General features: G+C 40.0%; 1 protein-coding gene across 1 annotated transcript; it reads left to right on the top strand.

Moving 5' to 3' along the window:
• The first annotated feature begins 6,133 nt into the window (after window positions 1–6,133).
• LOC130910987 (calaxin-like) lies at window positions 6,134–15,506 on the top strand. Its single transcript, XM_057828679.1, has 6 exons — window positions 6,134–6,191; window positions 10,641–10,793; window positions 10,862–10,966; window positions 11,033–11,181; window positions 15,270–15,374; window positions 15,453–15,506. Exons 1-6 carry the CDS (start codon window positions 6,134–6,136, stop codon window positions 15,504–15,506), a joined length of 624 nt encoding a protein of 207 aa, XP_057684662.1.
• The last annotated feature ends 2,800 nt before the right edge of the window (window positions 15,507–18,306 follow it).

Genomic DNA, 18,306 nt, shown 5'->3' on the forward strand with positions numbered 1-18,306 from the left:
GAACCTTCCTAGCGAACCTAAGTAACTTTTTATCTAAAATACTTCTAAATCGGCAAAATCTTGACTCGAATCCATCTTTAAATGATGAAACAGTTTTAAAACTTTCATATGTCGAAAGTAGAGAGAAGGGAACTAATGCAATAATGGGAGCAAGTTTAACAACTTTTAACAGTTGATTCAGGGTAAAGGCTAAATTAGGGTAAAGAATTGGGCTCGGGCCAATTGTACCAAAAACCTTCACAAAAAACTTCACATCGTGTGGCCAATGTTTTTTTTTTTTTTTTTTTTGAGGGAAAAAAAAAAAAGTAATTATCACCAATTACTTTGCCAAGTAACTAATTACTCTTACATTCAGGTAATTGAGTTACTAACGCAATTACTTTTTGGGAGAAGTAATTTGTAACTATAATTAATTACTTTTTTTCAGTAAGATTAACAACACTGGCCACAAGCAATGTCCAAGCATGATGATGCATAGTCACCCAACTTCACATATTGTTTTCTGTTACTTAAATAACTCTTCACCCAGTGTAGTACCACCCCCCTGATCCCATAATTTTCAAGTTTATTAATTAAAATGCCATGGTTAATAGTGTCAAATGCTTTCTGTAAAAGTGATCATGATCATAAACATATGTAGACTATTTAAACATTAAGAAAACTTCCGTTTTTTTTCTGCCAAATGAGAATTCGTTACGAAAGACACTTTTTTATGCACACAAAGGCAACACAAATGTGATCCTTTTGAATCTTCTCTGTGTGTCTGCAAAATCGCGTTTTTTTTATTTTTTTATTTTTTATTAAACTTTCCCAGCGTTATTTCGTTGTGTAAATGTGTTTATAATGATCATAAAAATATGTAGACTTTTTAAACATTAAGAAAACTTGCGTTTTTTTCTGCCAACTCGAAAAAATGAAAATAAATTGCTGCTGCTGCGTTTTTTTTCGCGTCACTCCAAGCCGGGTCGGGCTTCAATACCAACGGCCCGTGTCCGGTCGGGCTGGATTTTTTAGGCCCGATCTAACCTTTACTATCTCTCTGCTCTCTCGATTGCAAAAAAACTGATATTTCCTTATGTTGAAACAGATTGTTATGGCTGCTAAAATGCTGCTGCACTTCATTTTAATTAATTATTTTTTATTGTTATGTGGTAGTTACTGATTGCATTTCTAAGTTGATTGCACATATATAGTGGGCTAGGCCTACATTTTACTTTTGTTCAACATTGCAATTTAGTTGTTTTGTTTGCAACTGAATTGATCCCTGGATTGATATTGCGATAAAGATGCTGCTGCACTACAATATTTCCTTTGTCGTTTTCTTTAATATTTACTTGAATATTTTTATTGATGGGTCGTTGTGACTAAAATAGTGACTTATTACTGATTTTGCACAGGAGTTCAGATGTTGCGCTGTGTGAAAGGCTGCTACTGTGTGTAAAAAAAAAAAAAAAGAGAAAGCCCTGGTCTCATTCAAAGCACCAATTAAATGCTGTGATCTGTTTTTTTGTATATCTGAAAGTATTTTCATTTGACTTCAACCAGGAGTGACACAAGAGCCAATAAAAAGTTGTTTAATGTCTGCCTCATGATTCACGAAAAATATGCTTTGCTTTAGAATTTTAACGCATCCCAGGCTTTAAGGCATCGCGATGCATTGCCGAATCGAATCATGACCCTCAGAATCGAATCGAATCGAATCGTGGCCCTCCGAATCGTAATCGAATCGAATCGTGAGGGCAGTGCCGATGCACACCTCCAGTTTCTATCATGGGACCTTAAATGGCAGTCTTTCACACAACACGAGTATCATTTTCAGCGATTACCACGCAGAATGGATGCCTAGCAAAGGATAACGTCGCGGGATTGTTTTTGTGCAATGCATTGCGCCGGAAACGTCACGAGACAAGAACCGATAGGTAGGCACGCGAAGAGGACCGAGGGGGTGGAAGTCTGGACACAATTGAGAACCAGAGATGAGAGCGGGGGGCTCGCCGACTCTCGTTGGGCACACGGAGAGGGTAGAGAGGGGTGGAAGTCTCTACACAATGGAGAATCCCAGACGAGAGCCCGTGGTTGCCCAAGCACTTACGCTTATGGGCCGGTGACTATGGTGTGCAACAAGTCGTCGGCCGAGTGGCATTCTCGGTGGACACGGAGCCTTGTCAGCCACAAAATGCAAGCCGCCTCCTTATTAAAATGTTTGCCATGATCCCAGTATTTGACATAACATAAAACACATAGCTTACTCACATCTGTCCATTGGTCTCTTGATTGTCGGACTTGTTTTGGAAATCTTGGAGATCTTTTGGAAATCCAAAAAGCTTCACACCAGTCTCCCTGGTGTAGCAACAAAAGCCTGCACCACATTGGGCTGGCGTGATGCAAAATATAAACGAATTAATCCGCAAAATCAGCTGAATCTGCAGTCCCTTCTGCATAAGGTAGTGATGGCTGTCACATTAGCATTCCTTCTGAATCCGGAAGTCACTCATTTTCATGGCGCAGTATTAAAAAAAATTTGACTAAATATATCGATTGCTTCCACACACATACAAGCGGTCCATTTCATTCAGGAGCATAAAATACTGCGTCTCATATGAAATAAACATGCTTTTTTTGTGCTTATACTTTAATGTATACATTTTTCTCTTTATATATATTCTTTAAAAATCCTTCTACAGTCTTTCCTTACAAGCTCAGGTCCTCTACCAGAGGCCTGGGAGCTTGAGGGTTCTGCCCAGGATCCTAGCTGTCCCTAGGATTGCGCTCCTCGGAACGGAGATGTCGGTCAATGTTCCTGGTATCTGTTGGAGCCATGCACCCAGCTTGGGGGTGACTGCCCCTAGTGTTTAGTGTATTTTCTCCAACTCTTCCTTCAACCCTTGATACTTCTCCAGCTTTTCGTGTTCTTTTTTCCTGATGTTGCTTTCGCTTGGGATTGCTACCTCTATCACTACTTCTGTCCTCTGATGTTTATCCACCACCACTATATCAGGCTGGTTGGCCATCACCAGTTTGTCTGTCTGGATCTGGAAGTCCCATAGGCTCTTAGCTCGGTTATTCTCGACCACCTTTGGAGGTGTCGTCCACCTTGACTCCGGGGTCACAGATGTTCCTGTACACTATGCCTGCAACGTGGTTATGTCATTGCATGTATGCCTTGCCTGCCAGCATCTCACACCCCGCTGTGATGTGCTGGACTGTCTCAGGGGCCTCTTTGCATAGCCTGCACCTGGGGTCCTGTCTGGTGTGATAGACCCTGGCCTCTATTGATCTTCTGTTTAGGGCCTGTTCTTGTGCTGCCATGATCAGTGCCTCCGTGCTGTCTTTCAGTCTGTCCTTTTCCAGCCACTGGTATGCTTTTCCCATGTCAGCAACCCCCTCAATTTGTCGGTAGTGCATACCATGCAGGGGCTTGTCCTTCCATGATATCTCTGAGGCATTCACCGAGCAGGTCATCACTGGGGGCCATTTTCATGATGTACTCTTGGAGGGATGTAGTTTCCTCCTGGATAGTGGCTCTGATGCTCACTCGTCCTCTTTCTTCCTCCAGCTTCCTCTTTCCGCTTTGTGTAGAGCCTCAGGATCCTGGACTTAGGGTGAAACCCTCCGTGCATTGTGAGGAGCTTCCTTGTCTTAATGTCGGTAGCCTGCATCTCTTCCAGCGGCCAGGATACAATGCCAGCAGGGTATCTGATTACTGTTGGGGCATAGCTGTTAATGGCCTGGATCTTATTCTTGCCATTCAGCTGACTCTTGAGGACCTGCCTCACCCTCTGGAAGTATTTGGTTCTAGCAGACCTAGTTGCTTCCTCATGGTTCCCATTTGCCTGTGGGATCCCGAGGTATTTGTAGCTGCCCTGCACATCAGTTACGTTGCCTTCAGGTAGTTCAGCCCCTTCAGTTGAGATCACCTTCCCTCTTCTGGATACCATTCACCCACACATATCTAGTCCGAATGACATCCCAATGTCATTGCTGTATATTTTCGTGAGGTGAATCAGGGAGTCGATGTCACGCTTGTTCTTGGCATACAGCTTGATATCATCCATGTAGAGGAGGTGACTAATGGTTGTTCCACTTCGGAACCGGTACCCGAAACCGCTCTTGAGGATGATCTGGCTGAGGGGGTTTAGGCCTATGCAGAACAGCAGGGGTGACAGAGCATCTCCTTGGTAGATACCGCATTTGATGCTCACATGTGCAACTGGCTTTGAGTTGGCTTCTACAGTTGTCCTCCATACCCCCATTGAGTTCTGGAGGAAGGTCCTTTGTGTCCTGTTGATACTATACAGCTTCAAGCATTCCAGTATCCATGTGTGTGGCATTGAGTCATAGGCTTTCATCTAGTCAATCCAGGCAGTGCGCAGGTTGGTGCTCCTGGCCTTGCAGTCTCTGGCGACTGCCGTGTCCACCAGACAGACAGAACGTGCATCTATTAATGACGAATTGTATTAAGAACGATTTGAATATACAGTGTATCACAAAAGCGAGTACACCCCTCGCTTCTCTGCAGGTATTTAAGTACTGTATATCTTTTCATGGGACAACACTGACAAAAAGAAACTTTGACACAATGAAAGATGTCTGTGTGCAGCTTATATAATAAGAGTTAATTTATTTTCCCCTCAAAATAACTCAAAATACAGCCATTAATATCTGTCAGGGAAGGCCAAATTTGAACTCCAAGACAAATGTCACCTCGATAGCTCAATTACAGAAATGAATACCACCCCAACCATGGATTGCTTTTCTTCGAAGGTTTTATAGACAAGAGCTCTTGGGTACAAACCGATGTGACCCAGCCTGGAGCTGTGATCACCCAGAAAGTACGAAGAAGTACAATACAGGCTGGACATTTATACTGTTGAAAGGGCGGTGCCGAAGTCCACTGTCAAATGAAACTCATCATCAACAAACTTGGGTATTTTTCCATACAAAAACATCTTTGAGCTAAGACCTTGAACACCGGTCCCGGCTAGAAAGATGATAAGAAATCACAGTCCTCCCTTGTATTCATTCAGGGCATATTGAAAAACATAGGAACATAACAGTCCATATTTGGGCATATGGTGATACAGTCTACTGTCGTCGAGGCCATGAGAAGGCACACTCAACAGATTAATGCTACAATGCTCTCATGCAAGCATAACACAAGCATACAAAATATGATGTATAATGGTTGTGTTTTAAGCATGAATAAAATTCTCTCACAATATTTAAACCCCTGGCAACAAAAGTGAGTACACCGAATAGAAACTACTTACATCCCTAAATGTCCAAATTGAGTACTGCTTGTCATTTTCCAGAGATTGAAGAGATGGGGGTCAGCCTGTTAGTGCTCAGACCATACGCAGTACTCTACATCAAATTGGTGTGTTTGGCTGTCACCCCAGGAGGAAGCCTCTTCTGAAGACGATACAACATCACAATACATATAATAACACAATAAATAAAAGTTTTTTTGCATTACCAAAAATGTCACCTGCCTAAGAAAGAGTGAACATTTTCAGGACTTCAGATACAAGTGTATGCTGTTCAATTAATGAACTTTACTCAGATCTCAAGTCCCCACTATATTTGTTTAATATTGAGAGAATTCCAAAACATACCCACAAAAAACCCCTCCAAAATGAATAGCAGTTAACGCATCATGCTGTGTGGTGACATCATCAAAGGCCTGTTTTAGAGACTTTAGAGGCTTTACATACTAACTGATGGAGAGTATCCCTCAAATTGCTGCCGTTCAATAAAACACACATATAAACCCAACTTATTTAAACCCAACTTTTTTAAACTATACCCACCCCCACTGAAAAGTTAGAGGTGAAGCGTGTGCTCATTGGGGAGCATTCCCCAACTCTCCCCTCCCTCCCCTGCTTCCCCCCTTGTCACCCCGGCAACGAAGCCTCTGGTTGCCAATTGGATAAATATGCTAACATGGTAGTAAGTTAGTAAGCGATGACGTTGCCCAGCCAGGTGAACCAAGAAAATCCATCTAAAACCAATAAAAGTTCTTTGTGAAGTTGTGTTCATTTGTGTTGTATGTCTGCTAGGTGCTTTCTAAGGTGACTCCAAGTCAAAGTCCGACTCCAGGTCGTCTCTTTTGAGGTCAAACTTTGGGACAAAAATGTCCAAGAGGCTTATTCAAAATCTTGCCAAGATCATCTCGAAACAAGTGGACCACTGTGAGTAGCAGTGCCACGCATAATTTTCCTGTCGTCGTAACAGGGGTGCTGGTAGTTAGAAATGCACCACAGGATAATAGGCTCGGGTCATTTTTTTTTTATTGGGTGCCAGTATAAATCACTAAAGTCAAAGGCCAAGTATTCATTCAACTTATTCTTGTGTGTGTGTGTATTATCATTTACAGTCTATTGTAAATTCAAGGGTACAGGCCCCTTAATTGATTTTACGTATGGTAAAAGGTTGTGATGAAATTTTGCTAAGTGTGTTTCATTGAAAATAAGTATGAAATAACTAATATGTACCGGACCTGCAAAAATTCTCCATCGTCTGCTGCCATTCAAAGTGGATTGGACAGCTTGCGCTGTCAATGGCAGCCAATAAGTTAACAAGAAAGTGACCTGAAAATGCTCCAAAATTAATAAGAAGTGACTGTAAATCTAAAAATCCTAAAATTAATTAAAAACACAGTACGATGTATAACATATTACATACTTGCTTTATATATATGTGTTTATAGGTGTGTGTGTGTATACACAGTGGATTCTTGTTTTTCATAGTTAATGGGGACCGCCCACCCCTGCGAAAATTGAAAATCCGCAAAGTAGTGGCAGAGCTACAAAAAACAAAACAAAACCAAAAAAAAATTGTGTGTTCAATGTATTTATTCAGATTTAATAGCATTGAGAAGAGATACAAATAAGACCTGTTTTTCCCCTTTTCCCATCAAAGTATAATAAAAACTAGACAAAAACATAAATTTTTTTTTTTAAAAATTCATAAATGTTTTTTTATGCACTGCAAATATAATAATTATGATATAAATGATATATGTATTTTTTCTATATATTATTATTATATATGTACCGTATATTATATAAATATTATTGAACCTAACATTTATCTAGTTTTTATACATCAAATTTTATTTAATTTGACCATACATTTATAGTATACAATATACATATCTATACAATATATATATACATATATATATATATATATATATATATATATATATATATATATATATATATATATATATATATATATATATATATATATATATATATATATATATATATATACTGTGTATATATACAGTGCCTTGCAAAAGTATTCGGCCCCCTTGAACCTTGCAACCTTTCGCCACATTTCAGGCTTCAAACATAAAGATATAAAATTTTAATTTTTTGTCAAGAATCAACAACAAGTGGGACACAATCGTGAAGTGGAACAAAATTTATTGGATAATTTAAACTTTTTTAACAAATAAAAAACTGAAAAGTGGGGCGTGCAATATTATTCGGCCCCCTTGCGTTAATGCTTTGTGGCACCACCTTTTGCGCCAATTACAGCTGCAAGTCGCTTGGGGTATGTTTCTATCAGTTTTGCACATCGAGAGACTGACATTCTTGCCCATTCTTCCTTGCAAAACAGCTCGAGCTCATTGAGGTTGGATGGAGAGTGTTTGTGAACAGCAGTCTTCAGCTCTTTCCACAGATTCTCGATTGGATTCAGGTCTGGACTTTGACTTGGCCATTCTAACACCTGGATACGTTTATTTTTTAACCATTCCATTGTAGATTTGGCTTTATGTTTTGGATCATTGTCCTGTTGGAAGATAAATCTCCGTCCCAGTCTCAGGTCTTGTGCAGATACCAACAGGTTTTCTTCCAGAATGTTCCTGTATTTGGCTGCATCCATCTTCCCGTCAATTCTAACCATCTTCCCTGTCCCTGCTGAAGAAAAGCAGGCCCAAACAGTGATGCTGCCACCACCATGTTTGACAGTGGGGATGGTGTGTTCAGGGTGATGAGCTGTGTTGCTTTTACGCCAAACATATCGTTTTGCATTGTGGCCTAAAAGTTCAATTTTGGTTTCATCTGACCAGAGCACCTTCTTCCACATGTTTGGTGTGTCTCCCAGGTGGCTTGTGGCAAACTTTAAACGAGACTTTTTATGGATATCTTTGAGAAATGGCTTTCTTCTTGCCACTCTTCCATAAAGGCCAGATTTGTGCAGTGTACGACTGATTGTTGTCCTATGGACAGACTCTCCCACCTCAGCTGTAGATCTCTGCAGTTCATCCAGAGTGATCATGGGCCTCTTGGCTGCATCTCTGATCAGTTTTCTCCTTGTTTGAGAAGAAAGTTTGGAAGGACGGCCGGGTCTTGGTAGATTTGCAGTGGTCTGATGCGCCTTCCATTTCAATATGATGGCTTGCACAGTGCTCCTTGAGATGTTTAAAGCTTGGGAAATCTTTTTGTATCCAAATCCGGCTTTAAACTTCTTCACAACAGTATTTAGGACCTGCCTGGTGTGTTCCTTGGTTTTCATAATGCTCTCTGCACTTTAAACAGAACCCTGAGACTCACAGAGCAGGTGCATTTATACGGAGACTTGATTACACATAGGTGGATTCTATTTATCATCATCGGTCATTTAGGACAACATTGGATCATTCAGAGATCCTCACTGAACTTCTGGAGTGAGTTTGCTGCACTGAAAGTAAAGGGACCGAATAATATTGCACGCCCCACTTTTCAGTTTTTTATTTGTTAAAAAAGTGTAAATTATCCAATAAATCTTGTTCCACTTCACGATTGTGTCCAACTTGTTGTTGATTCTTGAAAAAAAAATTAAATTTCATATCTTTATTTTTGAAGCCTGAAATGTGGCAAAAGGTTGCAAGATTCAAGGGGGCCGAATACTTTTGCAAGGCACTGTATATATGTATACATATATATATATATATATATATATATATATATATATATATATATATATATATATATATATATATATATATGTGCACACATACATACTCTCACCGGCCACTTTATTAGGTACACCTGTCCAACTGCTCGTTAACACTTCATTTCTAATCAGCCAATCACATGGTGGCAACTCAGTGCATATAGGCATGTAGACATAATAATAATGATAATACATTTTATTTATGATTCAAGACAATCTCCTGCAGTTCAAACCGAGCATCAGTATGGGGAAGAAAGGTGATTTGAGTGACTTTGAACGTGGCATGGTTGTTGGTGCCAGAAGGGCTGGTCTGAGTATTTCAGAAACTGCTGATCTACTGGGATTTTCACGCACAACCATCCCTAGGGTTTACAGAGAATGGTCCGAAAAAGAAAAAATATCCAGTGAGCGGCAGTTCTGTGGGCGGAAATGCCTTGTTGATGCCAGAGGTCAGAGGACAATGGCCAGACTGGTTCGAGCTGATAGAAAGGCAACAGTGACTCAAATAACCAAGGTAGGCAGAAGAACATCTCTGAACGCACAGTACGTCGAACTTTGAGGCAGATGGGCTACAGCAGCAGAAGACCACGCCGGGTGCCACTCCTTTCAGCTAAGAACAGGAAACTGAGGCTACAATTTGCACAAGCTCATCGAAATTGGACAATAGAAAATTGTAAAAACGTTGCCTTGTCCGATGAGTCTCGATTTCTGCTGCGACATTCGGATGGTAGGGTCAGAATTTGGCATCAACAACATGAAAGCATGGATCCATCCTGCCTTGTATAAACGGTTCAGGCTGCTGGTGGTGGTGTAATGGTGTGGGGAATATTTTCTTGGCACTCTTTGGGCTCCTTGGTACCAAGTGAGCATCGTTGGAACGCCACAGCCTACCTGAGTATTGTTGCTGACCATGTCCATCCCTTTATGACCACAATGTACCCAACTTCTGATGGCTACTTTCAGCAGAATAATGCGCCATGTCATAAAGCTGGAATCATCTCAGACTGGTTTCTTGAACATGACAATGAGTTCACTGTACTCAAATGGCCTCCACAGTCACCAGATCTCAATCCAATAGAGCATCTTTGGGATGTGGTAGAACGGGAGATTCGCATCATGGATGTGCAGCCGATGAATCTGCACCAACTGTGTGATGCCATCATGTCAATATGGACCAAACTCTCTGAGGAATGCTTCCAGCACCTTGTTGAATCTATGCCACGATGAACTGAGGCAGTTCTGAAGGCAAAAGGGGGTCCAACCCGTTATTAGCATGGTGTACCTAATAAAGTGGCCGGTGAGTGTATGTGCAACAAGAGAAATAGTGCAATGAGGTCCTAGGTTAGCAGTGAAATTGTTGCAACAATAAGAATAAAATTTGAAATAAAAATGAATTCATATATTGAAAAATGAACCAATATCGAGAAAAATAATGAATTTTAGATATAAAAAAATCTATACTCATTGTCATTCCAGTGTATCCAGCCATTTTGAATGGCCATTTTTGTCTTGGGATAAAATATTGGGATTGTTGTCTTTAGTTTCAGTACGTTATAGTTTTTGGAACACACAATATACTTAGAATTGTTATGATATTATTGTTTTTATTTATGCATTAACGCAAAATGTTTTTTTCAATTGTAGTTTTCGTCATTTCGTTAGTTTTCCTTAATAACCTTTTTCCTTTTCAGTCAGTCAGACGGAAGTTGAGTGCCTTCTTCGGGAATTTTTCTCTATAATCGGACAGACGACGGGCACCGGTAAGAGCACCTTGAACGAGAGGAAGTTCCGAAGCATATTGACAAATGAATTCGGGCTCACCAACAACACCATCATGGAAAGAGGTATCGCCTTTGACAGACGGAGAATATCTTTGGTTGGATCGGAGCGTGACATGTGATCCGATTGACAGTTTTCAAGACGTTCGACAAGGACAACGATGGCTTCGTCAGCGCTAAAGAGTGGGTGGAGGGCCTGTGCGTGTTCCTTCGTGGCACCTTGGATGAAAGAATCAAATGTAGGAGGGATCAAATCGCAGAGTGATTTTCAGCTTTCCACGCTAAACCGCCTTCTCTCCTCCCAGACTGCTTCCATGTATACGACCTTAGCGGAGATGACTACATCTCAAGGGAGGAGATGCTACTCATGGTGAGGAACTGCCTAAGGCTGCATGGTGAGGAGGATCCTTATGACGGTATCAAAGACCTGGTGGAGATCACGCTCAAGAGGATGGTGAGATGTCTGGCTAGTGCCTCTAGCAATCCCAGCCCTGTTTCATTTGACTCATATACTGTACCTCTTCAATCCAGAGATGAGTCATTTGACACTAATCACTGGTCACATTTTTGTCATGACAACGAGGTGCTAATTTGCGGAGTAGGAGAGGAAAATGCCAAGCACTTCCCTCCCTCTTCCTTCCTATTTTGCAAGAAGGCTTTGAGCCATAAGTTTTGGGGCAATTGCCCCTTTGTAGCTCACCCACACTCATCAGGGACAATGCTCATATTCCTAAGGAAATGGCCTCATTTCCAAATGACTGTTTAGTAGATTCAGATTCGGAGATTTTATTTGTTATTGACACCAGCTCTCACAAGATGACAACAGATGCAGGGAAATTCCGTTCGATGAATGAGCATCGGGCCGCTGCAGACTTTGTTCCGTGCCGCCACTTCTCTCTTTTTCAGAAATTACAGAGCAAGTTACAAGTACACACACATATATCATACAACATAGCAGGGGTATGACATGACACATAGGTCATGTGCAGGGATTTTCTGTCCAAAAAAAAGGAAAACTACCAGCCTTGGCTGGAGGGGGGGGGGTGATAGCAAGAAAAGGCGGGGGCGGATTGGAAGGGGGGGCTTGTGTGTGAGTGAGCAAGTGTATCAGTAGTTGTACGTGCCTGTAGAAAAAATAAGGCTCGGTTCATACTACAGGTCTCAATGCACAAATCCGATTTTTTGCCATATCTGTTTTTTTGGCATGCCCGTTCAGACTGCCTTTGTCCATTGAGACTGTTCAAGTATTACGCATGTGCACTAATTCGCAGTCCGAGATGCGCTCAGCAAAGAGACCCGTATGCGCAGAAGCATCAAAACAAATTACACATGCTAGCTGTATGTCATTCCAGTGGGATCATATTTTGATTTCCTAAAATAGGACACAAATAACAGACATTAATAATCCCCGTTTAGTCTTGTATTCAAAGTTTATATGGACTGATAGAACGCATACACGCATACACGAGCGTTGACGTGTGTGCGTGAAATGACGTGGGTGCGTCAGTTTGCCCTGACTCGGCCATGTGTGCAATAACGAAATATTGCTAATTCGGCGCACAGAATGAAAATCGAAAATTGTACGGCTATGCTTAAAAGCTGAGTTCAAGCTAGGCGCCAATGCCTACATGGCTGCCGCCCTCCGTGCCTTTTGCTCTTTGCAGACGTAATTGCTGCATGAATTCCGATTTGGGAGTCTTGACAGTTCAGACCGCCAGTCACGTTCTGAAAAAATATGGCCCAGATCGGATTTGAACCACATACGAAAGTGACTCAGATCGGATTTGAAATGGTCCACCTCTCTGCGACTTGTCCCGTTCAAATTGTCAAGTTATGCCTGACTCGAGTCAGAAAAACACGAAAAAATTGGATTCGTGCATGACGACCTGTAGTATGAACCTAGCTTAAGCGTTGCGGAGCCCTGCGACCGGCCTTGGGAAGAGATCAGGGACAAAAGATAGGAACATCTGCGCGGCTCTTCCCAGGAGAAGGGATGGGGAGAAGATAAGGGTGTTCGGGAAAGGAAAGGAAGATTATAATCAAATTAAGACGAATAAGTAATTTAATATGCCCACATACTGTTGGTCTTCAGTCAAATTCGCGCTCCTCATGGCATAGGCGAAATCTCAGGTCCCTTAAGTCATTGCCATTAGTCGCGGTCTGCCTCGACAGTTCAATCACAAGCCCCGACAGTTCAGTCACATGGCGCAAGATAATATCCACTTTTCCCCATCCTTCCTCGGACCGAGTAATTAGTAGGGGTTTGACAATATATTCAAAAGGTGATATGACGTGGTTAGACATGTGCCGATTACCGGTTTCAAGGTATACCGTGGTCTGAAAACATCAGTTTCAAAACCGCAAAAAATTTCCGTCATACTGTCCCTACGGTATTAGCGATTTTTATGTCCTAAAAAACCTTGCAACTGCAAGGCTCAACCCTCCCCCACCGGTTGTGACTCAATGTGCACGAGTCAGCTGTGATACAAGATGGCTGGAGGAGGTGAAACTCCTGAACTTTTCCCCCCCATCGCAGAAAAAGAAATAGCCAATATGGGATTACTTAGGTTACAGAAAAGTTATAAACGGCTGCAGCTTAGAAGAGGAGGGCCAATCGACATGTAAAACATGTTTGCGGAGGGTGGCAGCCGAGGAGGCAATACCTCCATTATGATTTCACATTTGTACAAAATTAAAGGTTACTAAACACTCATGAATGTTTCCCACCAGCTACGAAAGTTAACTCCAGCGTGTTCAGTGGTGGTAAAATATGTGGTGTTTCTTTTCACTTCCTATTCATTTGAGGACATTCTTGAGTCACTTCCTTTTGGCTAACTCAAAATTAACAGGAAGTTAACTCAAGCTGTCAATGGCACTGAAACCAGAGCATTCACCCGTCTTGTGGGCATTTACAGGTCACTTTCTGTTCATTTTAGGGCATATACAGTTAATTTCCTATTGATTTAGTCACTTCCCATTCATTTGAGGACATTCTTGAGTCACTTCCTTTTCAGTAACCCAAAATCAACGGGAAGTGACCCGTAAATCATAGACTTCATGATTTATTGACTGGACATGGGGCATGGGCCGATTCATTGGCGGCCTATTTTTTAAAAAAACTTAAAATTCAAATATTTCCAAAACCAAAGATGCTACTGACCTAAAACCAAAACAGGCACCTCCCTTAGGCATATATGAGTCTCCCTGAGCAGCAGCATAACAACAATTCAAGGTCGTTCCCTCATAAAATATCGATGAATTATTTTTTATATAAGTATAACAAAACTTAAAATGGCTATAATATTCTAAAACTTTATACTAGATGCACAAAAATCACCAAATGCAGAGATAATTAACTATATTAACAGATCAAGAGCAATATTTAACATATCAGATATGTTTTTGACCAAAATAGCAACTTTTGCTGTTTTTTTTTAAATTTACTGCAAGGTTTTAACAGCTATAAAAATAACTCAATTTTCACATCAGAAAACTTAATACTTGAGGAAAACATGCAGAATTAAATAATATATAAATAGATTATTAATAAACTCAATATACAATTACAACTTATTATTGAATAGAATAGCCCTTTATTGTCATTATACAGTTGTAGAATGAAATTGTGGACCATCTCCCTTTACAGGGAGCTTTTTACATTGAAAGTTCTTGTGAATAAATGCTTAAATCCCTGAATTCTATATAGATATGAACATAAAACAGTCTCGAATCTTGGTTAAAAGCAAAAAACAAAAACAAAAATAACGAGCAGTTAACATTTATTTCATGCAAATATTGCTAATTATGACGCCAATATTGTAGCGGCTAATTTCTCCCATTGATTTTTTTCACAAATTTTCAAAATGCATGCATGGTACGAAAAATATAATAATTACCTTGAATCCTTCAACAAATCACTCCTGAGACAATCCTTCCTGTTTGTATGCGGCACAGCTTTTGTACACTTTCAACCTAAATCCGGCTTTGGATCGCTGCATGTGTTAGAGCGTAACTACGACCGACGGCGAAGCATAACTCAGCCTTAACTGATGCTGGGTGTGGGCAGGCCCCCTACCTGAAGGCGTGGCGCAGGGGCTGGGGAAAGTGACCCGTCAATATATTACGAAGTCTATAAGTAAATACCCTAAAATCAGCTGGAAGTGACCTGTATATGCTTCAAAGGGAAAAGAAAATAGCCGAAAATCAACAGGAAATGACATGAAATGGCCAAAAATGAACCTAATGCCTGACATTGGCTGTCACTGACGGCTCTATACTTCATTCATTAGCTGCCATCCTTTTAGTGGAAATGGATTAGGACGTCAACTGGTGATAAACTCATTCCGATTCACAGCAGAGGGATGAAAACAGTTTGTTTTTCCGTTTATTGTAGCATATCGTAGAATGCTTTCCTGACCCATGTATCGCAATCCTGAGGAATCAGTTTTGCATACGAGTCATTTGAAACAGTTCTGCGATTTTGAGATGCAGGGCAAAACCCTGGATTGTTAATCGTGAAAACAATGCTATTCCTGTTTATAGGACCACGACAGTGATGACAAACTGTCTTTTGATGACTATGCAAAGTCAGTGAAAGAGCTGGACATAGTGCTTGAGGCTTTTGGGACATGCCTGCCCAATGCCACAGTAAGAAAAAGATCACAATTATATGCAATGATAACATACTAGGTGAAAGTGTGATTGATCTTATACATGTTTTTGCAGAAGATTGAGATGTTCGAGCAGCGTGTTTTCCATGATAAAAAAGAACGAAGATGAAGTTGACAACCAACTTAAAAAAAACAGACAAAAAACCCCCCACCCAAATTACTGTTTTTAATTTCTAAATAAAGAGGCCTTTTTTTTAAATTTAATTTTAATTTTTTTTTTTTTATGTCTAGCGAAGTCATTTTTGTTAATTGATATTGTCAATAAATACCCATGTGTGGTTTTGGCTGCAGTGATCTTTATTGAGTTTCTGCATCAGGAACATAATATGAGAAGTTTTTATTTTTTATATTCTACGGATTCTACGGCTGCTCCACCACCACCACACACACACACACACACAAATACAGTGTAATGTTTTTACATGATTTGTTATCACGTTACATGATAATGACATGATAGTATCACGTTTTTACATTATAGTTATCACGTTGTTACATGATAATGACATGATAGTATCACATTTTTACCAGGGATGTCCAAATTATCGCGCTAACGGGCAGTAATTAATTTTTTAAAATTTATGACGTTAAATATTTGATGTAATTAACTCACATGCCCCACTCAAACAGATTAAAATGACAGCACAGTGTCATGTCCACTTGTTACTTGTATTTTTGGGAGTTTTTTCGCCCTCTGCTGGCGCTTGGGTGCGACTGATTTTATGGGTTTCAGCACCATGAGCATTGTGTAATTATTGACATCAACAATGGCGAGCTACTAGTTTATTTTTTGATTGAAAATTTTACAAATTTTATTAAAACGAAAACATTAAGAGGGGTTTTAATATAAAATTTTTATAACTTGTACTAACATTTATCTTTTAAGAACTACAAGTCTTTCAATCCATGGATAGATTAACAGAATGTTAATGTTTATGCCATCTTGTTGATTTATTGTTATAATAAATACAGTACTTATGTACAGTATGTTGAATGTATATATCCCTCTTGTGTCTTATCTTTCCATTCCGACAATAATTTACAGAAAAATATGGCATATTTTATAGATGATTTGAATTGCGATTAATTACGATTAATTAATTTTTAAGATGTGATTAACTCGATTAAAAATTTTAATCGTTTGACAGTCCTAATTTTTACATGATATTGACATGATAGTATCACGTTTTTACATGATAGTCACCTTTATACATTATAATTAATATGTCTTAAATGATAACATGCAAAAATGTGATATAGTGATTCCTCGCTACTTTGCGGGTGAACTTCGCCATCATTGAATTGCAGATTTTTAAACTTAAACAGCTGTGAAATGTACACTTTATTTACATCTACATATGTACGTACACTTGCACATGTATTATATGAGAGGGAATGAAAGTGCAGTGTGTTATTTATACATTGTTTTATTATGGTATTTATATCATTAATATTTTATTTACATATTTCAAACTATTCTAATGTTCTAACGATAACATGCATTTATAAGGTTTTATATACACTTATTGATATTACATATATACACAAAAAGGAAGGTATATTAAAAATGGAGGGGTGAAACTGCTTAGCGGTTTTTCACTTCACGCGGTCTGTTTTGGTCCCCATTAACAGTGATAAGTGAGGGATCACTGGACTGGACCTTTTCTTTTGGGGTAGCATCAATCATAGACTTCATAATGTATTGATGGGACACGTGGCACGGAGCAGACAAATAGGGGACCTGCATTGTTCGCGAGGCCGTCAAAGCTGACCTAGTGGAATCACTGACAAAGAGCTTTTTTCATTGAAAATTCTTGTGAATAAATGCTTAAATCCCTGAATTATTTATCGATATGGAAGTAAAACTGTCTCGATTCTTGGTTAAAAGTAAAAAAATATGCAGTTAGCATTTATTTTACGTAAATGTCGAAGTACAATGCTAGTCTGTTAGTGGCTGTAGCTAGCGGCTGCCTGATATAAACTGAGCTTTTCTGGTGAAAATTCTTGTGAATAAATGCTCAAATCTGTCAAGTAACGTGGGCGAGCAGGCGGTTGTGTGGACCCAAGAGCAGGGACAGGGAGGCGAGGCAGAAAAGGCGATGCAATAAAGTTTTAATTAAGGCCAACAAAAAACAAAGTACCAACAAAACGACCGGGTTATCCAAAAACAAACAAAAGTCAGGCTAACAAATCAACTTCCTTTCAAGCAGGACGAGGAACACGAGGAACTGGGGGTAAAAAACGCTGGCATGAACGTGGACATGCACAATGTCGCAGCAAGACTCAACAAAAACGAGGAGCTTATATAGACACAGACACGGGGTAATGAGTCAATGAGGAACAGGTGGTTGACACAGGAGGATGCAGATTGGAGGATACACTACGAGCAGGCACACCAAGTGAAATTAATGGGCAATCACAGGAATAAGTCACACTAGGAGGGAAAAAAACAAAACCTAACAAAATCCCTGAATTCTTTACAGATATGGGCATAAAACAGTCTCGATTCTTGGTTAAAAGCAAAAAAAAAAACCAATGTAAATATTGTGAACTATGATGCCAATGCAGTAGCGCAGGGGTCCCCATCTGCCGGGCCGCGGACTGGTACCGGTCCGTGGCGCATTTGCTATCGGGCCGCACAGAAATAATAATTTAATAACGACCGAATTCTGGCCGAATTAACCCTGTGCCCCTGCTTAACACACATATATCCCTGTCTACTCTAGATATAATACGACGGGATAGATTAGAATGTCGTCATAGAAATCCATTGATTGGACCAGAGGTTGCGCTAGACATTTTCGTCGTCTGTCATTTTGACTGACAGGGTCATAAAAATCCGGTCATAATCTATTTTTACCCGTCACTTAAATTTTTAAAATGATAATGATGACATATTCAATAGTATT

Source organism: Corythoichthys intestinalis, chromosome 22 (assembly GCF_030265065.1).
Source record: "Corythoichthys intestinalis isolate RoL2023-P3 chromosome 22, ASM3026506v1, whole genome shotgun sequence".
In the NCBI taxonomy this organism is placed as follows: Eukaryota; Metazoa; Chordata; class Actinopteri; order Syngnathiformes; family Syngnathidae; genus Corythoichthys; species Corythoichthys intestinalis.